General features: G+C 31.2%; 1 protein-coding gene across 1 annotated transcript in view; it reads left to right on the forward strand.

The window, feature by feature from the left end:
* Nucleotides 1-17,268, forward strand: part of LOC108553271 (uncharacterized) — a gene marked incomplete at its 3' end in the record, with an annotated part of 71,020 nt that extends 53,752 nt beyond the window's left edge. The window contains exons 5-10 of the mRNA XM_017908096.1: nt 52-344; nt 5,116-5,420; nt 8,843-10,001; nt 14,710-14,890; nt 16,904-17,034; nt 17,120-17,268. Of these exons, the coding sequence (XP_017763585.1) occupies nt 52-344; nt 5,116-5,420; nt 8,843-10,001; nt 14,710-14,890; nt 16,904-17,034; nt 17,120-17,268 (2,218 nt within the window). The remainder of the gene's footprint in view (nt 1-51; nt 345-5,115; nt 5,421-8,842; nt 10,002-14,709; nt 14,891-16,903; nt 17,035-17,119) is intronic.
* Nucleotides 17,269-19,808: the final 2,540 nt, after the last annotated feature.

The raw sequence follows: 19,808 nt of genomic DNA on the forward strand, positions 1-19,808 counted from the left end.
ACGGTGAATCCGACAATTGATTTTCCCGATAAAATCGCAATTTCTCCGAAGGTCGACGTCAGCTGCATCAGCGCCAAGGACGACGAAGATCGATGAAGAGAAGAGCAAGTCCATATCGAGGACTTATCACACGATTAAGGATATGATATCGAGCCGTTTCGGTCAGAGCCGCAAGGACGCTGAACCGGAACCGGAGGCCAGCTTGAACAACGTCACGGAAGAGCTGAGGAAGTCCAGCAGGAGCATCGATGACGAGGAGGCCAAGAAGAAGGAGGGAATTTATGGGAAACCAAGAGCACAGGAACCACCAGTTAATATGCAGCAGTATCCGAAAAATGCTTGCGGTGAGTGCTTTATAATGGACTTTCTTCATCTTTAGGAGATCTTGCTGTATCCTGCAATTTCTTCATCTTCAAAACACCTGTCTCCTCTAATTTGTGAACAATTTTTGAAAGATCTTGAGGTCCTCTGTGTGTAATTTATTTATCTTCAGAAAATCTTATCTTCTGTAATTTATTAATCTTTAGAAGACCTAACTGTTTTTTGTAATTTGTTAATTTTTGAAAAATCTTGAGGTCTTCTGTGTGTAATTTATTTGTCTTTAGGAAATCTTATCTTCTGTAATTTATTAATCTTTAGAAAACCTAGCAGTCTTTTGTAATTTGTTAATTTTTGAAAGATCTTTTTATCTTGTGATATTGCCCTGGAAAAATTGTTGCAACATGAATTGATATAGTTATAAAATATATAAACATAAATATAACATATATATATTTTCATATAATTATGTGTGTATATTTATATATGGGTATATTTTACTACTATATTATATAGATAAATATATATGTAATTATAATTAACAATATAGGGTGGACCATGAAATGTAAACAAAAATTAACCTATAAAGAATTCTAAACAAAATTAACAGAAGATTTACTATGATCATCTTAGAACTTTGTATCAACATCTTAACCTTGTATGACGTTATGTCACTTCGAAATTATATGCCTATATTCTTTGACTCTAGAATTTCTAATAAAGGGAGTTTCTCAAACTTACATGAAATAAAACTGTTTTTATTATATATACATAAATATTATACAATTCATAAAGTATATAATATAAAGTTCATTATGTACAGTGTGTTCAAAAATAATGAAACTTCATAAAAACTGTTATTCTTTAAATAAAAATAGGCAAGGAATAGTGTACCCTCAAAGAACCCTCTTTTTAATTAGTATGATAACAATCAAAATTTCTAAAGTTAGTTTTATTCCATTTCTCTATTATTATAGAACTGTATTCCATTCTAAAAGTAAACGATTATATTATAGCAATTATTATTTCCTAGATCTCAAATGAAATTAGAAAACTGTAATCTTCTGAGTACACAGAGTTAAAATTTCAATAATATCGCATATATTAGACACATATTAGATATTTAATAGGCCTACTAAGAACAAAATGATTTAAACTGATCATATTTCATGGTCCACCCTGTATGTTGTTTTATAAATACAGTATGTATCAGTGTAACTATATTTACTATAACTGTTAAATAATTTGGTGTATTTTTATGATAAATTTTAGGTATAATTATTTTCCAAAGAGATAGATGATAGAGATCAATGATCCTAATTTTGATCTGAGCAAATCAACAAATGATCTTAACAAAGATTATGTTAACATTTTTGTAATATAAAACGTGGTTTTAAAATTGGTTGAACTAGGTCATTTAGTTGGATGGAAACCAACCGAGCATTCGGTTGGAAATTCGGGATCCTTTACCTGCAGCTAATAGGGTTGTCGAAGGCTCCTTTAGTGTACTGAAGTCGGTCTGCGACGTCATACTTTTTATTCATTTTTTGGTTGTCCCTACATTTTAAGCCTGGCTTCGTTCTAAGAGCTTTAGTCCAAGTTATGATCTTTCTTTGCTAAATTAGTATTGAGTTGTCTCGATATGAATTTCATTTTTCAGTAGCTCGATACTTAAAGATTGTGATGAGATTGTGTAAAAACTGTGATAAGATTGTGATTAATTTTCTTATGCAAATGTCGTGTTACGTTATGTCAACTATATTGTTAAAATAAAAATAAAAAATAAGAATGCATAAATAAATAAAGGAAACAAATCTATGCAATCTTGGATATCTTGGCTAAAATCTATAATTTATCTGCTGACCATCTAATAGATCTTCATTTACTTGATAAGCTATTCTTGTTAAATTCATATTTCTTTTTCTCCAAGCTGAAAATTTCTTACAAAAAGTCTTCCAATCTCAGACAATTTCAATGTAATATAGATATTTCAACTTCACGTCGAGGGGGTGTTGCAGTTCGATGTTCTATTTCTAAAGGTCATTATCGAAGGGATCAAGTGAAACATGACACGAATAAAATTCTTTGATGGAAAAACGAAACGGAACAGGCGAGATTTATAGCATTACAAAGCAGTTAATTTTCGGATTTTCGAATTTCAACATTTGATTCAAATATATTATAATGTCATCCGTTTATTCGAGAGACGGTAAAGCAAGCACTGTATAAGATTGAACGTGAATTATGCCTTCGTGCTCAGAATTTCCGATAACAGGGTCTGATCAAATATTCACGCTGAAGGAAAGAAATCGAATGTATTTGTATATTTTTATCCGGATCGACTTTCTTTTGAGATATTTCGAATTAGTCTTTTATTACATTTCTTCATTGTTGAGTTCACGAACACTATTATTTTCTATCTTATTATTTATTCTATCATTTTGTCTAATAATCGAGTGCTTTAATATTAAACGTTATAATATTCCCATAATATTTTATACTAATTTTTCATAAAAGTTTGTCGAAAAAATGTTTATTGGGCATTTATTGGGAAAAAATTGTACTGTAACTATTACTGCAAGTACAATCATTTTGCCTCCTTAATTTTCATAAAATAAAATTAATTTTAATTTGACTTTTTTAATAGTAACATGGGGTAAAAATAATAAAGATATTTTGTTGCAATAATTTAAATTAATATATAGATATAGTACAATTGTATTCGATTATCCAGAAATAAATTACTATTTTCATCATACTATTATAATATTAATTTAAATTACTTTAAATTTAAAAATAAAAAATTTTCTTCGTTGTTACTGTTATATTAATAGACTAAACTACTAGTTTCCAACTTCTTCTATCTCACAAATATTTTACAAAGAAACTAATTACTAAAATATTATAGTATACCGAAAAATATATTACATTTTTTCCTCATATGTCAAAAAGAAAGTAGATATAGTTGTTTGAGTCACAACAAACAGCTGTTATTACATTATATATTCTCATTTGTTTATTCGACAACTTAAGAAAAAAAGATAGTACTCTCGACTAAAACAATTTTCACGATACACTTCGAAATTATATTTTTATTTTAGAATCCAAGGAAAATGAAATCAGTACTCTTTAAAAATAATTAGGTATTATATTTATAAAAATTCTCATGGCATATCCAAACGTTATTACAATATACTAGTGTCTAGTGACAAATTAGTTGGATATCACTAGCCTAAATTAATAACTAAACGTAAAGAAGAATGAATAGTGATAGCCAAAGAAAAAATCAAAGAAAAAGATTCATAGGAGGTTCATCGTTCGACACGGTTCACGAAGCGAAGAAAAATAACATTTTCCATGAATGGCAATAAACTGTAACGCGTATGCAAAGCATATGTTAATTATCTAGGAAGTGGAGATGTTGGAACGGTTATAGCAAGTGCACACATGCAGGTTTATAATCTGGTCAGTTTACGTCTCACACTAGTTCCCTATTAATTACCAGGTAGATAAGAATTAATTGATGCTCAGTTGACCTTGAATGCGTGGAATTTTCATTTTTACTTCCTACTGATGAAAGTATTTCATTAGCACGTGGAAATTTATGAGAGCAAAATATTACATTTTAATATAGTGATATTATATCTCACAAAATTTTATCTTTTCGGGTTCTTGCCAGAAATAAATTACAATTTCTAATTTCTAGTGAAGTATTTATAGCTATCTATTCCTATATATTGCAAGATTTAGATTAATAATTTAAAGAATTAATTGCAGGTTTGTGTGAACTTATTTATAGATAATGTACATTTATACTCTGAAATTTTTATATACGTAATTAGATAGATTGTAAATTCTCAGCTTACTCAGTATTTAATTAGGCAGCGGGAAATGGATCTGCACTATTTCCATTTATAAAGGGTAACAAAAATAAATTCGTATTAAATTTTATACAATACAAATCCAAATTAAATGAATTTCGAAAACTGTAAAAAATGAACGAAATATCAAATTTGTTATAAAAATTTGATTGGGATATTAGAAACTTGACGGCTATAACTTTCGCAAATATAATATAAGCAAAATTTTAAGAAATTTATACAAACAAAAATTTATAAATTTCCTGGACTTCCTCTAAATTAAGAAAGTTGTACAATAATTATTTCTCTTTTTATTATATAAATTCTCTTAAGTCATTCTATAATAACTTTAACACAAGAATTAGTTACTTACAGTTTATACCTAAATATAGTATATATGTGTATGTATGTAGATAATGTTAATGAAGGTGTTATGATCAAAATAAAGAAATATATATATAATACCATATGAATTATATATATTAATCACACATTATATATTACAAAAAATATATAATGCATTTACATTTCTAAAAAAATTAATATTAATTTTTCCTAAAATTCATGGTTTCAATTATTGCAAAAATAAAAAATCTAGAACCAATTTAAATTTATAAGAATTTATTGTAATATGAATATAAATTTAGTTTTATTGAATTGTTATAGCCATTACAGTTCAATAGAATTTGACTAGAAAATTCAATTTTATTAACATTTTCGACTAATATCGTGGTGAGCTAATTTTTTAACCAGTTTGGTGGTTTTAGTATCGAACATCATGCTTAAAATCTATAACCTAATATAGATCTTAATTACTATGTAAATACATGGTAATTAGGATCTCAGGGTAACCCAATGAAAGGTACCTATATTCACCTGAAGCATTCATTCTGTATATAATAGTCAACGACACTTACGTAACTTTTCAATGGTTTAGGTCAGTACGGGCACTCGTATAGTTACCTGAGCAATCAGCAGAACGTACCACTTCCTGGCCAACTACAGCCAACGTCGCAGATTCAACCTAATTTACCAGGTCAAAGTGCTCAGCTTCACGTGACGCATCATACTCCACCTGGAGGAGTTCAAACGGTCCATCAAACTCAAGTTCCTGGTTTCGGGCAATCAGCGACAGGTGGCCAGCAGGTGCAAAATGTTGCGAGGGAATACGTTGTTCAGGGACCATCTGGATTGCCGAGTCAGCAATTGCATCAAGGACTTCATCAGAATCCTCAGAACCAGGTAATCTTTGATTTCCTCCAGCAACTCTGTGAATAGCCTTTCAACTGGCGCTTTGCTTTAATTTCAAACGACTTTAAATTACTTTACCAAGGTGACGGTTCTGTCCATGAATATGGAGGAATATTAAATAAAAGCAGTCGCGAAGATTGAGTAAAAATAAAATATTTCTAGTTAGTGATTGCAGAGTGACGTGAAATTTGGTTTTGATGCTCATTTCTGTGGGATGAATTAATTTATATGCATAATTTAATAATATTTCTCTAATATAACAATAATGCACTATTAACTACTAGAAAATATGTCAACATAATATTTTGATAAATAATATAGTAATTATATAATATATAACATATTTATAATGTAACTGTAAATATAATATATATATAACAAATTTGGCAACAATGTAATATATAATATATAATATTTCATATAATTTAATAGTAACAATAATACCCTAGTGCATGGATGATATAATAATAGTACAATACATAATGTAGTAATATTTTTAAATATATCCGTAAAATGTTAGAAATCGTTATAAATTTGATGACAAGAGTACAAAAATACGTTGAGATCGTGATTTTACAGCGATGAATATTCGAATGAGCATACTACGTTTTGTTAGCGAAGTAACCGGTTTGTATACGGCGCCATCTGTGAGGAAACTAAGAGACATTTTATTTTCCGATAACTTTTCATTTCAATGCCAACGATGTATGCAATTGTTACAATTTCGATCGAGCTATTTTCTATCTTTTGTATTTTCATTAACTTTTACTCATTTCATACCTCCCTCCTCAAATTTAACGTGCTTTTTAATAAAGGCGCATACTCATTACATCGAAATGGCGAACGAGAGTTATCTCGACATGCAATAAACGATCCCATAGAAAATAAAAATACGAAGAAATTTCTAGTTCCATTTTAATTAAAAAAATTGGAATATGAGAAGGTTTATTGAAAAAATTATTTTTATTATTATTACTCTAGCATTTGAAACATTTTCTTAAATTCTATTTTTCCAAATTGAATTACTTTAGAATTCGATATTTAAAAAATAATGCTATCACCGAATTTGTTGCTTCAGATAACTTAAAAATATAAAAAATAAAAAATATTAGACGTTATTCAAAAAATATAAAACAATTCCAAACTTTTGTGAAAAAAAGACACTTTAAAAATTTTTTCTATTTTGTATAAATAAATTCTTCATTTTATACCAATAAACTTGTATTTCAAATATTTTTTTATTTTATAAAAATATGAAAAATAAAAAAATATTAGACGTTATTCAAAAAATATGGAACAATTCCAAATTTTTATGAAAAAAAGACACTTTAAATCTTTTTTCTATTTTGTATAAATAAATTCTTCATTTTATACCAATAAACTTGTAATTCAAATATTTTTTTATTTTAGAAAATAATGCTATTGCTGAATTTGTTGCTTAAGTTGCTTCAACTTAAAAATATGAAAAATAAAAAGTATAAGACGTTATTCAAAAAACATAAAACAATTCCAAACTTTCATGAAAAGAGACACTTTAAAATTTGTTTCTATTTTGCATAAATAAATTCTTCATTTTATACCAATAAACTTGTAATTCAAATATTTTTTTATTTTATAATAACAAACTCATAAATTCCCGAATCTCGATGTATATCGAGCTGCATAAATAGATAAAAAATTAACAAAAACTATTTTAAAAAATACCTCTGTCAGAAAAATCCTTTTGCGAATGCTAAATCTCGAATAATACGATTTTCAGTAACATAGAGGTGGCAGACCGTGCGACAGAAGGTACTTGCTCAGTCACAGTAGTTACAGTAGTTACAGTAGTGCGCGTTTCTCAGACAATAACCAACCTAACCTTGTCGACTTATTTCCCAGTCACTATCGATCGTGTATCCACTTTTCAAATATTCAATGAACACACTTTCTCGCGATACACGCCATCCACTTGTTCTCAGAAGCACTTTTGGATCGTCCGGTTTCGTTCCCCGAGGTACATTTGTAGTCAGAAAATTGCTGTTACGGCGGAGAAAATGATCGAAATGTTTCCGATACACGTGCAGCGAAATCGTTGACGGGTACTTCCGGCGTGAAGAGCGGAAAGGTTATTTTTACGTAAGGAAAGGTAACCTTTTCCCTCATATAAATTCAGAGGGGGCCATAACGCGACACATACATCCTATTCGGATAGCTCGTGCACGTGATACGTGTTCCATATTTATGCCATCTGGTGCCGACCACACGCAACGCGATGCACCGTGCGTACACCGTCGAAATTTATTGGCATACCGACGCAACGTGTCGTCTCACGGAGCGACTTCGAACGGAACGCCTCCTGGTGGATTTTCGTCACTTTTTCTTCTTTACCTCCCGTCACTGGTCCGTTCGGTATATGATAGCATAACGGTGGGTTATTAGGGGCAATTAATTAGTGTAATTGCGGAAAAATCGGCGTATCGCTGCGAGTGGCGTTTCCAATTAATATGCACGGTAATTAATGGGAATGCAAATTGCTCGCGGAGGCAGTGAATGGCGAAAAATGTGAACACGCTCGCGTCTTGCGTGCTTCCGTGCTCGAGACACAAGTGAACCGAGGACTAAATTACCGATGCAGGTGGTTGCAGCTTGCCGGTGTATACGTGGTCGTATTTCCAGAGTGCGGTTATACGTCATTACGGGAATTGCTTCGGTATGGTTATTTATTTTTCTGCTACTGTGATTAGGCATCAGCGGTTTAATGCTCATAGTAACTCTGTTAGAGGTGTTGTAATCGGATGCTATGAAAATTCTTCTGCTATAATTATTACTTCTTTAGATTCGAAAAAATGTGGGACACCTTAGCAGACATATTTAGACCTCTTCGAACCTTTTGCTGAAAACTTACTTTTAAATTTATGACATAAATAGAAAATCATGATAATGTTAGGAAAACAATTTTATTTGAGTTTCTATTAAAAATTTTATTTAAAAATTTTCGGACACTTTCTCTTTCTAAATGAAGTGTATTTTTAAAGGATGAGAATGTACTATTATTTTACGGTATATTACAAATATTAACCCTTTGCACTCGAGAGGTGAGCTTCAGTCACCATTTCATAAAATTTGGAAGATCGATGTTAATTAATATATCAAATTTAATGCAATTGTATTCTACAATTCTGTTATTATATAATTCTTTATTTACAGCTCAAAAGAGTATCGTCAGTTTCTTAGTAGAGAATCTTTGAATTTCTACTCTTCTCTAGCCAAAAAATCGTCGAGTGCTAATTACTCGCCAGTTATATCTGAGATTGCTAAAAGGACAAAGAATTTTTCTGCTAGACACGCCATCCATTTGCAATGGATGAGAATCCTCGTCGAAGTTTAATGTGGAAACTGCATCGACTAACGCAAACGTTTTTCCAAACCAGGGCCAGGGCACGCCGATGCAGAAGCCCCACGGTCTACCCATGCAGCCCCACCAGGTATCCAACACGATGCAGCCGTCGAATCAAAACTTCCAAAGTCCGCAACAACTGCTACACCAGAATCAGAACCACCATCAGAGCCCCAGATTCGCTCAGCAACACGCGCAAAACATGCACCAGCGTCAATTGATCCAGCAGATGCATCAGCAGCAACTGGCCGGGCAGCAGAATAGCCAAACCGGCGTCAGGAACGTGCAGCAGGGCTATTTCTCGAACAACGTGTCTTATCAGCAGTACCAGCAGGCTCGCCAGGCCATGTCAAGGTCTCAGATCGATCTGCCCAGCACTTCCAGACAGACTCAAGAGCTCAGGCTGTCCGGCCAGGAAGTGTACTACCATTATGCTCAAGGTCGACCTAGGTACGGTGTTCCGCAGGTTTATATGAAGACAGAGAGCAACCAGGAAGTGGAGTTCCAGCGACGAAACTCGACGAAGGGTATCGAGAAGGCAGCGTCCCAGCCGCAGCTCTGCTACGAGGACGAGAGGGTGAACGAGCAATCCAGGAATCCTGTGGACGCGATGAAAAGTCTCACGGTGGACCCATTGGACAAGGAAAGGTACGAGATCACCGTGGAGGACCGTGGTCAGGGCGAATTCAGGAGAAGCGATTCTCAAAGGAAGGACGAGTATCGACCAGAGACCAGCTTCGGTATTCGCAGAGACGACGCTGTTAGGTGCTCGAAAAGGGAACAGGAGCAAATGGGTATACCTGGTCAAGAGAATCAGGAGTCTGAGGGGACTTCCGTGCAGAAGAGGATCGAGGAGCTGCAGAAACGGGCCGAGGAGAATCATTATAACCCGAAAGTGTCGAAGGAAGGTCTGGAGACGGACGTGACTAGAAGTTCGCCTGGCACGAAGATTGGCAACGGCGATGGGCCAAAGAGGATGGAGAATCAATACACAAAGGACACCGTTGCGAAATCGGATGCAAGAAAGGACGAGCTGGAACACGGCATCGGCCGATTGAAGATACAGAATCAGGGATCTGGATCGGATTACGACAAAGCTGGTCAGAGTTCCTCCAATGTTGACTCGGGGAGGGGGTCTGCTGTTTATTCCAGCGGAAGACGCCCACCACCGGAAGATCAAACTCACCCTCCAGGTTTGTTATTTCAACTTAAGTTCCTTCGCTGACATAAATATTTCATGACATCTCGAGACGAGAGGTAGCAGCACTTCTGGAAATGTGTCATGCTTTTCATATTTAAGGCTTTGGAGAATCGTGCAACGTGGAAAGAATAGGGTATTTCGGATTTCTTTTCCCTCTTTCTGAGGGGTTCTCTAGTCTTTGGTGAGTCATAGTGGTTATTGATAAATGAACACTGAAATATTACGTAATTTATTTGTATTGTGAACTGGCATTTTGAAGATGTACATTTTTCTTCAATTTTTGTTTTGTACATAACTGGGTTCGAGATATAATTCATACCTGAAGATGTAATAGTCTGTAATATACTATTGGATAAATTAATATGAATTGATTTGTTATTATACTTACATTTATTTCACTATGATTTAATTTTTTTTTTATTTGATTTAAATTAAATATTTGTAGAAAAATAAAATATAATTGGAGAAGCATTTTATTTGGAACAAATTATAGAACGTCTTTCTTTGTATAATGAATTGAATTTTGTATGGGAAGATATGTAGTAATTTTTAAAGGAAGAAGAATAATATACATTAGATTTTCGTTCATGGTTGACGAGTAGTTGGAGGTTATGTACACAATTGAAGTCACTGAATTCAAGGAAATAAACAGAAGCCATGTCATACTTTTGTAGGATAATATCAAAGTTTCCTCGTGAAGAAAACTTTGGAAATAAACTGAAAATCAGTTATTTATCTCACATGCATATCTTACATACATGTATGTAGGATGAAAATGACAATTGAGGTTACTATACTTATTTATAAATTATGTTCCTATTTCATACGAAGCTTTCGTTAATCTTAAAAATTCTATTTCTCTGAAATTAATGTCTTTTTTAGCAGTAAACGGTTTTTAGTATGATACAAATTTTTTAATTATAATAAACGAATGAATATATGTTCAATATATATTACATTATGGAAAACATAATATTATAATATGGAAGTGCACTAAAGAATATTGAAAATACACATGCTGCATCAGGGTAGTCCCTAACCTTTCACATCAAAATCTTGTTTTACTTTCAAAAAGTAATATCTTCTAGTTTTAGTTTTGTAAAATAATACATATAAAATGGCCAAAATCAAAAGTCTATAAAAAAAGAGAATAATGAATTTATAACTTATTTTATGTGGCAATTTGCATTCATTTAAAAAATTTTTAATTAAGTATTTGTATAAATATCTTTTGAGGATTTGGTTAGAGGGCGTGTGTGGCGTAGTGTGAGTTTCTGGGTGTGCAGATTTGAAAAGAAAGTTAAAGCAAAGAAGTGGGTTTTCAGTAATGGGAAAAGGGTAAAAAGGAAGCTTCGACTAACATTGTATAGTTAAATACAAAAACTAATAGGTCAAACGCGATAGTACAGGCGTTAAAGAGAAGAACAGAAAAGTGAGGTTAGGTTTGTACACGTGGATAGATAGGATAATTATAAGTATTGTAAATACAGAAAGAATAAAGCTAACAGATACAAAAGTATCTTCAATTTATAATATAAATATCTTTCAATTTTTTAACGTGCTTAAATAATTTAATCTATCTGTATGCCAAAATTCATGTACCTCAAAATAAAATATATATAATTTTCAGATCATTTTACGTAGCATAAAGTCATCTCGATGAAACATTAAAACTCGTCATAAAGTTTGTAAAATTTAAATCTAAAATACAGTACACAGTTTCATTGTTGTTTTAAACCCTCGTCAAGATTGTTTTATTATCTACCTTGGAGTCCGTTGATAGATAGAAGATCTTTAAAACACTCATTTACGAAAATCGATCCTGGTATAGCTACTATAGTAGCCTGCTTTGAGCTATCTGATCGGGTCGGGGCGAACTGCACGTTTAGACTTCGCTGCTTAAGGAGATAGTAGTGTCATGTAAACTTCTTTAAACGGTTTAAAAATACAGTAGCGTTATCGGAAAGCCTATTATTCTAACGATCTATTATTTCCATGTTTCATTATTCCAGCGTTCTATTATACGGACGCCATATTTTCTTCTTTACCCTAGTATGAAACGGGCATTATACGCATGGATAACTGGAGTATGAGCTATTCACAGGTTACAGTACTACATTTCTTGAATTTTTTGACACTATAATGCCAAATCACTCGATTGACATGTAATTTGTTTATTTGAAAATGAAGAAATTAGTATGAAACTAGTATGAAGCGAGGATTATACGCCTGGATAACCTACTTCAGTTAATTACAGGTTAAAATAATAATCCCACTATTTGAATCTTTCGAAATTTTAATGCCAAAGCACTCGATTGACATATAACATTCTCACTTGGAAATAAACAAATTAGTATGAAACTAAGATATGAAACTAGTATGAAACGAGAATTATACGCCTGGATAACCTACTTGAGTTAATTGCAGGTTAGAATGATTAATCCTACTTTCTGAATTTTTTGAAATTTTGATGCCAAAGCACTTCATTGGCATGTATGTTTATTTGGGAATAAGGAAATTAGTATGAAGCTACAGTATGAAATTAGTATGAAACGGAAATTATATGCTTGTATAACCTACTTGAACTATTCATAGGTTAAAATACTCCTACCTTTCGAATTTTTTAAAATTATAATATAATAATAAATTATAATTAAATATATAATTTTTTTATTTGGAAATAAATTCAAAATTTCGTTATTCTCAATAATCGTATTATTTTACAAATTTAAAGATAAGTTCATTATTCAAAACTTTTTATTAATCAGGATATTTTGTATTTTATTGCATCTTATCTCGTGAGAAAAAGATACAAAAGATTCTGGAAGGAAATTTATCGTACAATGTTTGCAATGTTTATAATACTCAATGAGACAACATCCGTGTAACCGGAAATTCTCAAAGTCGTAAAACTGAATTTAGTGATTGGAGGAAATTGGATCTTGTATACGCTGTATTAAAGATTCTTAATATAATAAACCGACTTCCGTTCATAAGTACAATTTAAATAGTTTTATCACACTGTAATAAACGTTTCACGATTTCTTTTTATAAATTATGGAGGAAGTCACATATCCCTTGGTAATATTATTGATATCAAGGACTGATGTAATTTTAATAGCGGGGAGTATGTTAAAAAGTTATATATACATACATTTCTTATATATTTCTTCCGTTAGCAAATAATTAGTAATTAAGTATAGCAATTTAAAATGCAATCGATGGAATAAAACATGAAACGATATGATTTTATACTATCTTAGAGCATTATTATTATCTTAGAGCACGTTTCAAAATTAAGAACAATTTCCTCTAACAGGTAAAATATATGTATACTATTTCTATTTTAAAGCACGTTTCCAAATTAAGAACAATTTGCTCTGAAGGGTAAAAAATATGTCTACCAAAAATATTTTCAGATAATCAGATTAAGAAATACATCATTTCTAGATATTTACAGTGAAAGCGATACAAAAAGGTATCTCCAAAAAAGAAAATTACATATGTATTTCTTATATGAGTGAGTGGCTTCATTCACTGATTTTTTCATTCAAACCAAGAAAAAAGATCCTATTTCCCTTTCTATCATTCGAGATTCAAGAAATCAAATGAAAAGACAGAAGAAAGAAAGGAAAAGTTTCATACGATTAATACCATACAAGAAATAAATACCTGTCAGTTATTTAAAATCAAAATTAGAAATATAAAAATAAATGTGTAAAAAGTAACAATCAAATTAGTAAAATACAATTAACAATAATTAAGAGAACTTAAAAAGAAATCTTTGAAGTGAAAGTAAATTACATACTCAATATACAAGTAAATACGTACATGTATTACACTAATTCCACTTATTGACCTTTATCAACACTCAACGTTGAAATCACAGGAAGGGAATAACAATAAATAAATTTTTACTTTTTATTTAGACAGTGCAAGACTCGAAAATCGGTGGACATAGTCGAATCAGGATTAAAGCAACCTAAAGCGAAATATTTTACATGGAAATTAGACTAATTATACATATATATGTATTAGATTAATTCCACTTACTGACCTCTATCAACACTCAACGTTGAAACCACAGGAAGGGAATGAAAATAAAATAAGTTTTTGCTTTTTATCTCGACAGTGATAGACTCGGAATAGGTGGACATAGTCAAATCAAAATTAAAACAACCTAAAGAGAAATTTTTTACAAGGAAATTAAACTAATTCCACTTCCTGACCTTTATCAACACTCAGCGTTGAAACCACAGGAAGAGAATAGCAATAAATAAATTTTTACTTTTTATCTGGACAGTGCAAGACTCGGAATGGGTGGACATAGTCGAATCAGAATTAAAACAACCTAAAGAGAAATTTTTGACAAGAAAATTAGACTAATTATACATATATATGTATTAGACTAATTCCACTTACTACTGACCTTTATCAACACTCAACGTTGAAATCACAGGAAGGGAATAAAATGAAATAAGTTTTTACTTTTTATCTCGACAGTGCAAGATTCGAAATGGGTGAACATAATCGAATCAAAGTTATAACAACCTAAAGAGAAATTTTTATCAAGGAAATTTGACTAATTATACATATATATGTATTAGACTAGTTCCACTTACTGACCTTTATCAACACTCAACGTTGAAATCACAGGAAGGGAATAAAATGAAATAAGTTTTTGCTTTTTATCTCGACAGTGCAAGACTCGGAATGGGTGGACATAGTCGAATCGGAACTGAGGAGCATTTTAGAGCCGAGAGATGTCCCAGCGATGGCGCATTCCACTCTATCTGAAAGTGTATCGTCGGTAACGCCTCCCCTGCCGCCGCTTTCACCCCATGAAAGTCCCAGAACACCGAGAAATCGATATTCGGCGAGGTAACGTTACTTCAAACAGATCTCTTCGTCTCGTAGTCGATGTCACTTCCGGTCACTGCCCCAGGCTGCTTCCGATTATTTCTACCCTTCGCGTAGATCGAAGCGCCGATATCGGTGTGCCGGAGCAACCAACCGATCAAACTGTTTAGTATAGACAGGGTGCACTTTCGTTTTTCTTTTTTTTTTTTTCTTCATTTTTTTCTCTTTTTAGGCGCATGGAACGTATTGGGAGAGCAGGATGGAAAAGTCGATTCAATTTATTTTTCGAACCATCTTTGTTTCACTCCCCTTTTTCTGTCGTTCTTTGTCCCATGACGCAAAAGGCTGTCGACGATATCGATAGCGGGATAAATAATGTATCGAGAGACGATATGACGGTAATAATTCGGAGGAATTATTGATTGTAAGAAGAATACGTGTGTTTGTGCGGTGAAGATTGTTGGCCATTTTATTGTTGGCGATTTATTGGTCGATTTATGGATCAAGTATTGAGTTTGGAGGGAAAGTAACTAGAAGATCACGTATGAAGAGGTAGAGAATTGATAAGGTGAAAAAGTATTAGGAAGAATTGTTTAGGAATTATATAAAGGTAATAGGTTGTACAAAGAGGAATAATTGGGAGAAAAATTAAATAAAAAATTGTAAAAATTTTATTAATATAGAAATATTATTTAAACGACAGGAATATTATGAGCTGAAGATTAAGAAAAATTAAATAGGGAATTATCAAATATTTAATAAATATTATAGAGAATAATGAAAGATGTACTAAAAATTATATACAGGGTTATATACTATTTAAAAAATATTAGATAAAGGATTATGGGTTATGTTTAGAAAATTTAATTACAAGTTTATCAATTTTACAAAATTTAATAATTATTTTATGCGATGTATTAAGAGATATTTTGTAAAAGATTATACAAAATTATTTAAAGGGATTATATAAAGGAATATGTTTAGCAAAAGTTATATAACAGATTAGGAAATATTTATTATTGTGATATCACATAAATATACACACATTTTACATATAACAATATAATTTTTCAACTGTGATTACATTTATATACTTAAATAGTGGTCGGTTGGTCTTCATCGTCTCTAATAATGCTGTTACTGTAATGACTAATTCAGAATTTCTACTATATTTACTAATTAATTCTTTACTGTATTAATAATACTGTTATAGAAACTATAATATTACATTAGTTGAGTAATTTCTGCTTTAATTTTGATATTAATATCATTATTTATTTTCCTTTGGACTATTTGATACGCAAAAATTTATAAATTATTCATCTTTCAATTACCATTATAAAAACAAATTATTCTATTTCTTTTTAATCTTTTATACAATTCTAACGATATAGAAATATTTGATACAGCGATTTAATCGATTTCATAAAATGAATATTACATACATATATGTACGTATATTTTACAAGTATACGATATTATGACTTATTGTGATCGTGAGTATTTTACAAAATATAGAAAACACAATTTTTGCACTCCCACTATCTTCGATCTAATCAAGACTACCTATTCGCGTCTTTTCTTTACATTAATTATTTATTGCAGAAATATTGTTAACATTTTAAATATATATTCCACACCATTTCTTTTAAACAAACTTCCTAAGAAAAATGATGAATTTATGAAAAAGTATAGATTATGATCGTTTCGCAAAAGCACGCGACACAGCGTATCAAAAAGTTCAAAACAGACCTATCTGTATACGCAAATAACAAAATCAACCATCGTAATACTAATTCCAAGATTGCTCGTTGCCAAAATTTAGAATATTAATACCAATCTCATAGGTTAAGTAGAATCTTCTAATTTCTCAATTCTCCGGGCAGTAGGGACAGAATTGAATTAATAATACATCGCGCTCTAATTAAAGAGGGACCATTTCATTAGACTTGGTTAGTTACCATCGCGACAGTTAACCATCTTCTTGCGGCTTTCTTGGCAACCTTAACAGTTGCATGTTTGTGGGCCTTTTAGCTTACCATACGGATCGAAACCTAATTACAGCGATTACAGCAAGGCCATGGAGAAGAGAGGGTTCTCCGGCAGTTCGAAGCACCGTGGCGCCTCGACTTCCAAGAAAGAAGCTGCAAAGAAGTTCTCTCATCGTAAGTAGCCTTCGCGCTTCTTCCTTTTTGCACGCCGGTCGTTAGTTACTTGCTCCCCGAGGCTACACGGGTATTGTTTATTTAGTTTTCGGTGTAGAAGCGGCGGACTTAACCTCGACCACCACCGGACTCGATCTAGACTCCATGTTGGACAGAAGTGACTCCGATTTGAGCACGAACGACGCGAGAACCATTAGGAAGCAGCTGGAGGGCTTAGAAAATATGTACAGCGAGGTGAGACACGTTGTAAGCTACAAATCTTTGTGTAAATCTTTGGTGATGGTCTGCGAATGGGTTTCGCTGTTCAGGATGCTACTCGTGCACTAATTGCAAGTTTCGCTTTCTCAGACTCATATTTTTCCTCCATCCTCAATGCGAGGACGTAATTTATCGCGCAGACATTCAACCACATTTTTCATAGCCCCACCATGACTAATATGTTAATGATGATTAATCTATAATTCGAACGCAGAGTTTCGACTATTTCTCTTGTCCTTTTTTTAATTATATGCTTTCACGGATAGAAATGAATACCAATATTATACAGTTAACAAATTAATATATTTACATGATAATACTTAAATATTGACAACAATTCTAAATAAACTATTTTAAGCACAAAGATTGGCTCTATCTTGAAAATTATTTTCTCTCTCTCTCTCTCTCTCTCTCTCATTCTTATTAACACATGTTTACTCATTTACTCTATGTTAATGATGATTGATCTATAATTCGAACACAGAATTTCGACTATTTCTCTTGTCCTTTTTTTAATTATATGCTTTCATCTTCGTTCTGATGTGCATAGAAATGAATACCAATATCATCCAGTTAACAAATTAATATATTTACATGATAATACTTAAATATTGACAACAATTCTAAATAAACTGTTTTAAGTACAAAGGTTGGTTCTATCTTGGAAATTCTTTTCTCCCTCTCTCTTTCTCTCTCTTTCTCTTTCATTCTTATTAACACATGTTTACTCATTTACTCTATGTTAATGATAATTAATATATAATTCGAACGCAAAATTTGGACTATTTTTAACGTTGTTCACTTGTTGTCTTCTTAATTATATGCTTTCATGTTCGTTCTGATGTGGATAGAAGTGAATACCAATATCTTCTACGTTTTCTAACAGTTAACGAATTAATACATTTAGATAGTAATATTTAAATATTGACAAAAATTATAAATTAAAAACTATTTTAAAAACTATTTTAAAGACAAAAATTGACTGTATTTTAAAAATTCTTTTCTCTCTCTCTCTCTCTCTCTCTATCTCTCTCACTCTTATTAACACATATAATGATTCTCATGTAATTGTTTTATTCTGACACATTCTTTTACAACAATTTTTTTAACAACATTCATACTAGAGTCCATTCGTACATATTATATTTATATCATCCCAAATGATTTTCACTTATTCTACCTCATTCCCATTCATATAAACATATAAAATCAACATTCACATCTGATTCTTTGTAAATAGGAGGATTACGTAGAGTTAAAAAATACTTCGCAAAATTAAGAATATCTTTCCACCGTGTTAAATAATAAAATATAACGTAAATATGGTCATTCTGTGCGAGATTGTTATATTGCTAAAAAAGAAATGAAATTGGCATGATAGGAAAAGTAGATTATGATAATCTACAGTAGTCTTGAATTTTCTGAAAAAAAAATTGTGTTAGATTCTACATAACTTTATTACGTTATGTTTATGGGACGAGTTTTATGGTAAATACTATATTCTAGTTACATATAAATCTACATCTATTGACGTATGATTTGATATCTTTATCTACAAAATTTTATAAAATTGATTCGATGGAAGTTTAATAACATAAATGTTTGCAAATTTGTAATTTTGTCATTTTTGCCGCGAAATAGCACCCATGTATATAATTTATACTCGGAAATATCATACATAATAAGTGAATATTTGTTCAAAAAATTGTTAAAAATACGTATTTTCAGTTCTTTTAACAGTGAAACACGATAGAGCAATTTGTTGGTAGAAACATTATAAATCTGATAACTATATATTACAAAGTAATCAGTATGACGTTGAGATAATATAGTTACAGTGTTATTATTATTATATTTACTCTATATTCTCTATTTCATTGATGTGAATTATTTAATAACAACATAAACTTAAAGAACATGACAGGTCTCCTGGAACTCTAACTTGGTTTTCCTATTTTAAACGTAAAAGATATTGTTTATTAATTTATTTAAGGATTAATATTTACAGATTTATTATTCAGTTATTCTTTTAATTCATTGATCTATGCGTAATGGAAAAATAATATACAATTAAACATTTGTCTTCATTAAAATACGAATCTTAAACGTCTCAGTTTGCATGCAAAAATTAACTATGCAATTTACGAAATAAGTATAACCTATTGCATTAACCATATTTGCATATCAAATATAAACAAGGGAGATCGTCCTTGTACATAAATAAATAGGTTATTAGAGTAATATAAATATTAAATTATAAATTTATTCATACAATCTAGTTAAAATGTATACAACTTACAAAAGATATATTTATTTTTATATACATATGTAGTATTGATGTTTATTTGTATAATAAAGGTAATATTTAAATAAATAATTTATATAAATAATAATTAAACAAGGGTTCTCAATTTTTTGACAGAACAATATCAGTATACTCTACAAGTAAAAATGAAAAATGAAAAATGTCATGTGAAAACCATATAAATATTTGATTAAAAAATTGGAAAAAGATA

Source organism: Eufriesea mexicana, unplaced genomic scaffold (assembly GCF_001483705.2).
Source record: "Eufriesea mexicana isolate 0111107269 unplaced genomic scaffold, ASM148370v2 scaffold9863, whole genome shotgun sequence".
Lineage (NCBI taxonomy): Eukaryota > Metazoa > Arthropoda > Insecta > Hymenoptera > Apidae > Eufriesea > Eufriesea mexicana.